At 58.0% G+C, this 10,253-nt stretch overlaps 2 protein-coding genes across 2 annotated transcripts in view; both read right to left on the bottom strand.

The window, feature by feature from the left end:
* MYADML2 (myeloid associated differentiation marker like 2) overlaps positions 1-434 on the bottom strand; it is a 2,702-nt gene extending 2,268 nt beyond the window's left edge. The window contains 1 exon segment of the mRNA XM_006145621.2: positions 1-434. This exon segment is cut by the window's left edge and continues 12 nt beyond it. Coding sequence (XP_006145683.1) covers positions 1-313 — 313 coding nt within the window. The 5' untranslated portion in view covers positions 314-434.
* An 8,866-nt stretch (positions 435-9,300) lies between these two features.
* NOTUM (notum, palmitoleoyl-protein carboxylesterase) overlaps positions 9,301-10,253 on the bottom strand; it is a gene marked incomplete at its 5' end in the record, with an annotated part of 4,965 nt that continues 4,012 nt past the window's right edge. The window contains 2 exon segments of the mRNA XM_014586724.1: positions 9,301-9,930; positions 10,101-10,148. Of these exon segments, the coding sequence (XP_014442210.1) occupies positions 9,624-9,930; positions 10,101-10,148 (355 nt within the window).

Raw genomic sequence — 10,253 nt, 5'->3', positions numbered from 1 at the left:
CCACGGCAGCCGTGGCACTCAGCAGGGTGGCCAGCATGGCGAAGGCTGCTGTGAAGTTACCCCAGGAGAGGCGCAGGCAGCCGTGCAGACGCGTGAGCTCACAGGACAGCACCAGGGCAGAGAGGCCGAAGCAGAAGCCCCAGGCAGCCACGCAGAAGGTGCCCTGGACTCCCGCGAAGCCCCCCCGGTGGGCCACCAGGCTGAATGTGGCACAGCCGAAGGCCAGCTGCAGCACGCGGGCCATGCCGAGCGGAGAGGCCACAGCACCCAGGTGTAGGTACGCGCCCCCCGGGGGCTCCATGGTGCTGCCCATCTGGCTCGCCGAGGCCCTCCTCACACAGAGCCCGGCGGCCCTGGAGTCGCTGTCAGGCTGAGGCCCTCTGTCCTCTGCAGTGGCAGCAGGTGCCGGCAGCCCGCAGTGGCAGTGACGATGGTGACATTGCAGCAGGGCACAGCCTCTCTGCTGCGTGTGGGGAGGCCACCTCCAGCGCTATAAATAGACAGCAGCCCTCAGAGCCCGGGAATAGCAGGAGTGCCTGTCCCATCCCAGAGGGACACCTGACCCCAGCGTCCCTCAGGGAGCCCCTGCCAGGATGATTAACCCGTGGGCTGCTGGCACCACCCCTCCCCTCCAGAAGCACCTGAACGGGTCAGTCCCTCAGTCTGGTGCCTTGGTTTCAGGGCCTCTGGGGGAGGGGAGGAGGGGAGCAGAGAGCACAGGCATCTCAGCGGGTGAAGTGGCCTCTGAGGCCAGAGGCGCTGGATGGGGGGGGAGAGTCCTGCAGGGGTGGGGCGGGGCTCTTTCCGGCTGTCATTTATTGTCCACCTCTTCTTCAGAGCTCAGGGTTTCGGCAGGCTCTGATCCCTGGAGACAGTGGGAAGGGTGTGAGCTGGAGCCGCTGGGCCGCCCTCTGCTCCTATTTTGCGGCCTGACTCCGGGGCTGGCAGGAAGTGGAGTCCTAGGTACGATTTGGGGGGTGTTTTGTGTGTGTATGTGTGTGTGTGTGTGCGCGTGCGCTCGCGTCTGGCTTTTTTCACTTTGCATAATGCTTCTGATTTTTAATTTTTTGTTTTGTTTTTAAAGAATTATTTAATTTTTCTTTTAGATTTTTGCTATAGGGTGCATGTACTCACCAGAGAGAGAGCAACAGAGAGACAGAAAGTGAGAAATGACTCCCCAGGGAGGATGGCCACACCGCCCTCCCTTCTCCTCCCTTCTCCTGGATTTGGACACACATGCACACGGCCCGGTGTGAGTTTAAGCCTCTGGATCTGAGACTCGAACCATAGTCAACTATGTGGGAGTCCAGCAATGTAATCATTACACCGTGTGCTGGCCCCAAAATTTTTTATTTTCTTTATTATTGTTATTTTAATTTGACCAGAGAGAGACAGAGAAAGTGAGAAAATGAGCCTCCAGGTCCAGGACTCAAACTACCATCCACCATGTGGGAGGTAGTCCAGCACCTTGACCACCACGCCACCTACTGGCCTCCTGATTTTTAATTTGTTTCAAAGTTTATTTCTTCCATGAGTGAAAGAGTTAGAGAGAAACAGACAGATGGCCTCCAGGAGGGTCACAAGGACCCCTCATCTGGCCCCAGTCACGGCTGCATGCTTGACACACCCAGGGAGGCCTCAGATGCTCAGTGGGGCCTTCTGACAGGGTCCGTGGGCAGAGCTGGCGTCCCCTGCTGGGCTGCTGTCCAGCCTCCTTACCTGTTTGCCCCAGGCTTATACACACCTAGAAAACTTAACTCTTCCATTTTTGGAAAAAGCTTATGCAGGGCCCAGCAGGCGGTGTGGTGGTTACGGTGCTGGACTCTTACATGGTTGGCTACGATTCAAGTCCTGGACCCGATGGCTTCAAAATCACGCCGAGTGTGTGTATGTGTGTGTGTGCTTGTGTGCCCAAGATCCCAGGAGGAGAATGGAAGAGAAGGGATTGTGGCATAGCCATCCTCCCGGGGGGTGATTTCTCGCTTTCTGTCTCTCTGTTTCTTTCCGGTGAGTGCATGCACCCTATGGCAAAAACTTAAAATAAACAAACAAACAAACACAATCTATTTACTGCATTTATTTAGAGAGAGACAGAGCTAGAGCCCCGGCAGGCTCTAGGTGCCGTGACCCCCGGCAGCCCGGCAGCTCTCGGGGTCTCTGCATGTAAGCCAGTGACCCCGCAGCCCTGGAGGTGCTGTGTCTCACACATTGTCTCACACTGTCACCATCCGGACCTTCTTTTCTTCCTTCTTTTTTTACCCCTGTTTCTAACAGGAACACGTGTGCTCCAAGACAAAGTGCGAGAGAGCAGAGGTGAGGCACACCCCGGGGCAGCCACACTGCAGTCTGCTCTCTGTTCCCCTCCTGGGCTTTTGGACATGCACTCACATTCATCTGGCATGTTTTTCAAGCTTTTGGGGCTAATTTTATTTATTATTTATTTATTTATTTTTGGAGAGGTTTTCGTCATAGGGTGCGTACGCTCGCCAGACAGACAGAGACAGAGAGACAGAAAGTGAGAAATCACCCCCCAGGAGGGAGGGTCACACCACAATCCCTTCTCCTCCATTCTCCTCTCGGAATTTTGGGCACGTATGCACACGCGCCCGGCGTGAGTTTTAAGCCACTGGGTCCGGGACGCGAACCGCGGTCGACTACGTGGGAGCCCAGTGACATAGACATTATGCTAACTGCTGGTTCCGGGGCTAATTTTATTTTTTAAGAGAGATTTTTGCTATAGGGTGCGTGCACTTGCCGGAGAGACAGAGAGACAGAAAGTGAGAAATCACCCCCCAGGAGGGAGGGTCACACCACAATCCCTTCTCCTCCATTGGGATCTTAGGCGCGCATGCACATGTGTCTGGTGTGAGGTTTAAGCCCCCGTGTCCGGGACTCGAACTGCGATCGACTACATGGAAGTGCAGCGACATTGCCATCTGTTGATTCCCCTTAAGCTAAAGACACTAATAAAATAGGGAAAATAATGTTAGAGGGTGCATGTGTGTGCACAAGAGAGAGGCCCCGACGGGCCCACAGTCCTCCAGCTCCATGCCGTCAGGAGGGCGGCACCTCTGGGCTGGGATTCCCACCCAGGCCTCGGGCTCTGCTTCATCCTCTCTGGAAAATTCCTCCAAAGGGGCCAGCCGTAAGCACCAGAAGCGCTGGGCATTTGGGCATTTGGGAATCCCCTGCCTCTGCACAGCCCGGCCTCTGCCCAGTCTGGCCACAGAGGCCCTGGGGCTTGGGATGGCGGCTCACCAGCATGGGTGGGAGGCGGGCGTCCACTAGTGGCCCTCTACCGTTAGGACAACAGCAAAGCCACCCTGGGGATCCCACCGGGCAGCTAGCCAAGAATGCCTAGGGCCTCTGCGTTCTGAGTGAGGGAGACCAGGGAGCCCAAGCCCATCGGTGTCCCAAGAACTGCTCCCCAGGGCTGCGGCTGGGCCTCCTGCAAAGTGAGGGAGCTTCAGGAGGGTCAGGGCTGTGGGTGATGAGGTGGAGGGTCAGGGTGGGTTGCACAGTGGAAGGACTCCACATCTGCTCAGGACAGGAGGGGCCCACCCTCAGGTCTTCTTACTGTCCTTCTCCACATAAGAGGACGGGCTTGGCCTGAGCCCCCCGGCTCCCAGCAACCACCTACCCCCACTGAGCACTGGCCACCCTGAAACCCCCCAGCAAGCCTGGCTCAGCCCTCCTGGGAAGCCACGCCCAGCCTAGGGTCCTCAGTGACCACCCTGACCCCTTCAGGGGCTCCTCGGGCCCTGATAAAGCCTAGCTTCCTCTGGCCACCTCGTCCCCTCAGCTCCTTCCTGCCCTCGCATAGGGGCCAGGCCACCGCGTTTTCTTGGAGAAAATGCAGTGCCTGATGAGTCGAAGATGCCATCCAGGCACGGGCCCCAAGCAGCCGGCTCCTGCTCCCACAGTGCCTACAGGGGCCAGTCTGCCTGTGCTCTGCCTGGGGCAGGGCCGCCCTCCTGCCCACCTACGGTGAAGTCCTCCCTCAGGGCACAGTCCTGGGATGGGAAGCTGTGTCAAGGTCCAAGCGCCTGGCAAGGCCCCCTGGGAACCTGACCCAGCCTGGACGTGGGATTCGTCCCACAGTCTGGATACCACACCCAGCTGCTCGATGGCCTGACCCCTCCCAGGAAGACACGGAGGCCCTGGTCCGCTGAGAAGTATGTGCGCATCGCCTGACCGGAGGGGCACGAGTGCTCGCCGACTGGGGGCGAGACAGTGGCGTGGTGACAAGTGTGCCATGAGGGGCCTGCTGTGTAGTGGTCACTCTCCTAATGAGACCACGGCTGCAAGGGCCACCGCTGCAGGATGTCCCCGCAGCCACCCAAAAAGGGCGATAGGTGGCCCTGCGGCCTGCCCATTCTTCAACTTGCCAGGGTTCTCCAAATTTCCTGAAATGACTCTTACTTTCGAAACTAGAAAAAGGAATGTTTAAATGGGTTCGTCTCAAAAACTCATAAATGGTGGGACCAACAGACAGTAGCAGTTACATTGCTGAATTCCCACATGGCTGGCTATGGTTCGAGTCCCAGACCTGGTGACTTCACAGCCAGGCCGTGCACGTGTGCATGCGTGCCCAGCATTCCTAGGGAAGGGACCAGCAGTCGGAGGAATGGCTATGTCACTGGACTCCCACATAGTTGACCGCGGTTCGAGTCCCGGACCCGGTGGCTTAAACTCACGCTGGACGCGTGTGCGTGTGTGCCCAAGATTCCTGGAGGAGAAAGGAGGAGAAAGGACTGTGGCGTGGCCATCCCCCGGGGTGATTTCTCACTTTCCCTCTCACTGTGTCTGTCTCGCTCTCTGCTGAGTATACGTACCATCAGGCAAAAATCTTTCTAAAAAAAAAAAAATCATAAATGGCTCTACTTACATTCCTGTGTGAATAAAACCCTTGTGGGTGAGCAGGTAGCGTGGTGGGTAAGGCAGCTGGACCCACATGGCCAACTGCGTATTCAAGTCCCAGAACCAGCAGCTTGAAAAGCACACTGTGTGTGCATGTGCGTGTGCTTGTCCAAAATCCTGAGGAGGGGCCAGCAGGTGGCGTAGTGGTCAAGGTGCTGGACTCCAACGTGGCCGACTGCAGTGTGAGTCTTGGACCTGGTGACTTGGAACTCACACGGGATGTGTGTGTGCGTGCTCAAAATCCCAAGGAGAGAATGGAGGGGAAGGGACTGTGGCGGGCCATTCCCCTGGAGGGTGATTTCTTGTTTTCTATCTGTCTCTCTGGCCAGTACATGTGTCCTATAGTAAAAATCTCTCTCTTAAAAAGAAAAAGAAAGAGAAAGAAAGAAAGAAAGAAAGAAAGAAAGAAAGAAAGAAGAAAGAAAGAAAGAAATTCCCAGAGGAGAATGAAGAAGGGATTGTGGTGTGGCCATCTCCCACTCGGGGGGTGATCTCTCACTTTTTCTCTATCTCTGTCTCTCTCGTGGGAGAGTGCATGCATTGTATAGCAAACTGAAAACAAGACAGAGTGAAACAACCACCTTGCACTTACAAAATTTGCTCTTACAAAAATTTTTTTTTTTCATTTTTTTGCTATAGGGTATGTGTGCTCACTAGAGAGATTGAGAGAGGGAGAGTGAGAAATCACCCCCTTAAGGGGGATGGCCACACCACAAACCCTTCTCCTCCATTCTCCTTTCAGGATTTTGGACACGTACACTCACACACACCCAGTGTGATTTTCAATCCACCAGGTCCAGGACTCGAACTGTGCAGTCTGCCATGTGGGAGTCCGATGCCTTAGCCACTATGCAACCTCCTGGCCCCAGGTTTCCCTCCAGGACCCCACAGAACACTGAGTCATCATGTTCCCTTCTGCTGTCTGGTTATGACCATTTTTGACCTTGTTTCTCGCGGCCTTGACTGTGTGGGGCGTGGGCAGGTGTCTTGCACACTGTCCCTCCTGAGGGGTTGCTTGGTGCCTGGCTCCTCTTCAGGCTGGGGATAGGCTTGGGGGAGGAAGAGCCCAGAGGCCGAGCCCGCTCACCCGTCACATCATGGCCATGCGTCTGCACGGCCCCACACGCGCCGTGGCCCTGGTCACCTGCTGAGGGCGAGGTTGCGCTTCCCCTCCCTGTCCTGTGCTCTCTGGAGCCCCCCACTGTCACTGGCTGAGGGGGTGCTCCTGGACCAGAGCATCTGGGAGTCACTGGGAGTCCCTCCGCATGGGGGCTTGTCTTTCCTCCCTTACTCGTTTAAATGTGCCACGGCTGGGGCGTGGGCACGCCACAACCCTTCTCCTTTCTCCATCCTGTTGGGATTTGGGACACACACATTTACATATATGTGAACGTGTTTTTCAAGTTGCCAGCCCTGGGACTTGGACCTGCAGTGGGCCCCGTGGGATCCAGCAATGCCACAGGCTGGCCCTGTTGTTCTGCCTTCATCTGTGGCATTGTGGACTCCAGGCTTCGTTCGCACTGGGGGCCAGGAGCCACAGCTCTGCGGTTACTCCCTGACTCAGCCGAGCTTGGGCCGGTGGGAGCTCTCGGGACTGGTTCCACGCTCTTCACATCCTCTCTGCCACGAAGCATGCGTGTGTGCCGCGTCCTCGCCCGCTGGCACTGCAGGATGGCCCAGGCTTGTCCCGCCTGGGGCCTGCCAGTGCGGACACACTGGGCTCTGCCCCCAGCCCGCAGGCAGACCGGGATGTAGGGAGGTGGGAAGAAGTGTGGTTCTCAGCGTGGAGTCTGTCTGGCTCCGCCCTAGATCCCTAAACCGTGATTCCCGGAGTGACGGGAGCATTTTTTGTTCTAATGAGGCCACTCTGGAGAACCTCAGGATGGGGCCGGTTGCCAGGGAACCAGACTTGTGATTGGAGGGCTGGAACTCTCAGTCCCACCCTCAACTTCCGGGGAGGGGCAAGGAGCTGAACCCTGGTGGGCGGGGCCTCCGGAAGGGACCGGCCAGCCTGGGTGGGGGAGCGTTCAGACCTGAGCTCCTGGAGGTTCCTAGAGGGGGCCCAGGAGGCATGGCAGCCCTGTCCTCTGACAGCTGCCGTCTGCGTCCTTCCTGACACCCTGCCTGATAAACCAGCAGACGCAGGTAGCGTGTCCCTGTGTCCTACAAGCTGCCCCAGCAAACGAGTCGCCCCAAGGAGGGGGCCGTGGGAATCCCAGTTTGTAGCGAAGGTCAGAAGTGTGGTGGCAGCCTCGCTGGCTGAGCCCCTGCCTGGGAGCCAGCACCGTTGTCCCGGAACTGCTCCAGAGCAGGGATAAGTCCCTCCGCGTCCTGGGAGCAGAGGTGATAGGCCGCGCTGACCGTCTGGTGGCCAGTGAGACACAGTGGCTTTGTCCTCTCCCAGACACCACCCGGCCCTGGCAAGTGATGTCTCCAGGCAGCCTGTTCTTCTCCTGGAGGACAGAGTCTGCCGGAGGGCAGCTGGCTGCCCCTAGGTGCACGTTTGTGTACTTCAACGCGTTCTTGTAACCTAACCCGACTCTTGGAGAGGGATCGCTTTTACAGTGTGGGCTGCGAGGGTCTGGAAGTCAATCACGTGGACCAGGCGTCACGAAGGCCCTGGGTTTCCTTGTCACACTCCCCATCAGGTGTCGATTTCTGTCCCTCTGATGGGCGTTTCGATTTGCAGGCCAAGTCCTTGCGGCAGCTGTCCAGTGCCCACACCAAGCCCGTGTGGTCGACATCAGGCTGTAAACCAGCCATAAAACGGACACTCGCAGTACGAGGAGGATGTGGGGCCGCCTCCTTTGCTCTGTGCAAGCCGCTCCACGCAGTGACGTTGGCTAAGACTGGATTGAGGGCCTGGCGGTCGGAGGGCTGATTGGCCAGGGCTTAGGGAGGAGGGACGATGTGTGGGATGAGAAGTAGGAGCCCCGCTGCACAGAGGGCAGTCAGAGCTGCCTTCTATTGATCTAGTTTTAAATTCTGTATTCATTTCTTCCGTAAGTGAGAGGGAGGAGCTCCCATGGGGTCTTGGCATGACCTGAACCTTGGCACCCAGGTCCAGCTGGCCCTGGACCATGGGCATGTGAGTGCCCCACGTGGTCTGGGAGGTCTCTGGAGGGCCCTTCTGAGTGGGGAGCTGATAGGTGGCCGTGCGAGCTCTCCCAGGCATTTCTGACCTCCTTACTTCCTTTAGCAGAGCTGAAAGTCAAAATGGGAGGCCAGCCTGGTGGCGTGGTGGTCACGGCAGGTGGATCCCACACGGCTAACTGCAAGGTTCAAGTTCTGGACCCAGCAGCTTGAAAAATGTGCCAGGCTCCCGTGCACGTGTGCCCCCAATCCTGAGAGAACGGAGAAGGGATTGCAGAGTAGCCACCCTGGGATGGTGTCTCACTTCCCTCTCTCTCCAGTGAACACACACACCTTATATTGAATTTGGTTGGGGTTCACGGAGGGCAAAGGCCACGCTCTGACTGTGGCTCCCTGATGTTGCAGTCAGAGGCTGGCCTGGTGCTAGCCCTCCTCGGGGTGATCGCGTGGCCTCTCTGAGCCCACCATTTTATCTGTGAGTGGAGCTTAGGACAGAGCCTGCCTCATGTGGCTACGGGGGCCGATGCCAGGAACGTTTGTGCCCCAGGTCAGGTGTCAGTGGGACTGCAGGGTGCACTGTGTGGCAGTCTGGCCACATTTGCCATGTGTAGAGCTGGGTGCACACGAGGCTGTCTGCGGGCATCGTGGCCACCCAGCAAGGGCAGCCGTTGGAGGACCAGCAAGGCCAGGTCCACAGCAGCTCTCCCCACCCGACACGGCCATGAATGAGAAGAGGAGACGACACATGTGGTGTGTACTCACGGGTCAGGAAAGTGGTATGTGCACGCCTATCTACCAGGATCTGTGGGAATGCCACGGCCAGAAGCAGAGCACAGCGTGGCTTAGAGCTGGGCTGGAGGCCTTCCTGCTGGCATGTGAGCGCAAAGGCCCCGTCGAGGTGGAACCACACACCAGCTTCCACGGGGCGTGTTCTAGGGGTGCGTTTCCAGACCAGAGGGCTGCTGGCCACGCCTGAGGGCACGAGCTGCCAGGCAATTCACTCTCAGACGGCTTTCCTTGGGACCCTCGAATTCCATCCCAGCAAAAGCCAAAAGAAAGGTGAGCTGGACCGTTACTGAACAGAACCCAACCCTCCTCAGGGAAGGCCAGCGTGGGCTGGGGCAGGGTGCAGAACAGGCCCTGAAGGGGTCTGCGCCTGCAGGGAGGGGTCACTCCTCTGGCCCCGGGCCTTCCCATGCCTCCGCAGCCCATTCAAGTACACGGGTGCGTGGGTGAGTTCTCTTGTCACGTTTTCTTTCATTATTTAAAAAATATGTTACAAAACAATATAATTCATCATATATTTCTTGATAATTTTCTTTCCTTAAAAAATTAAAGTAATAAAAAAAGGTCACTTCATAAAATAATACAAAAGGGATTGGGGCAGGGCAGGCCGGGGCTGTCTGGGAGTAAGGGGAACCCAGTGCTTTCTCTGGCTTCTGGCCCCTCCGCAGGCTAGGGGTGATGGGGATCAGGTCATAGCTGGGCCCAGGAGAGCTCCTGCCTCAGGCTGTGGCCCCTGAGGCGGTGGGGCCAGAGAGGGCTGGCAGAGGGTGGGCCTGCACTGGGGTGCCTGCACTGGGGCGCTGACACGCAGGGGCTGCAGGCGCCTAGCTCCCACTGCTCAGCATGCCCAGCAGCGTGCTGGGCTCCAGGCCCTGCTGCTGGGCCACGGCCTGCACGTCGAAGCCCATGTGCATGAGGAACTGAGCGACGTTCATCTCCTGCCCGGTGAACTGGTCGCGGATGGTGGGGCACGAAGGGTTACAGTGAGGCCAGGGGCAGCTGTCCACCAGGTGGACAGGGCAGCCCTTCAGGGGGGCTTTGCTGGCCTTGTGGCTATCATGGAGGCTCCGATCCCAGCAGTGCAATGCTCGGGGCAGTGAGGTGCCCTTCACCTGGATGTCCGTCCAGTGGCTGCAGATAGAAAGCAGGGGTGTCGCCACCACGGGAGCGGGGCCGGGCTTCTTTCCTGCAGTGTGGCTGACTGCGCGGTGAGGCCGCAGAATCCCCAGGGAGGCTTTTGCAGGAAGCAGGGAGGTGTGGAGGGCCGGTGCCCCGGGTGTCCCGGGGCCGGGAACACTGACCTGCGGGTGATGATCTCGTGGGAGAGGCAGGCAGGGGCGAAGCTGGCCCTGCAGGGCAGACGGCAGTTGTGAGTCCCACCGCCCGGCCTCCTCCCCAAGGTGCTCATGGGGCTCCAGCCTCTCCTCTGCCTGGCCACCCGCTCCGCCCGTTTC

The sequence above is a fragment of the Tupaia chinensis genome, unplaced genomic scaffold (genome assembly GCF_000334495.1).
Source record: "Tupaia chinensis unplaced genomic scaffold, TupChi_1.0 Scaffold000159_1, whole genome shotgun sequence".
NCBI lineage: Eukaryota > Metazoa > Chordata > Mammalia > Scandentia > Tupaiidae > Tupaia > Tupaia belangeri.
Note: the sequence above shows the minus strand (reverse complement) of the source record. Positions and strands in the feature narration are given on the sequence as shown.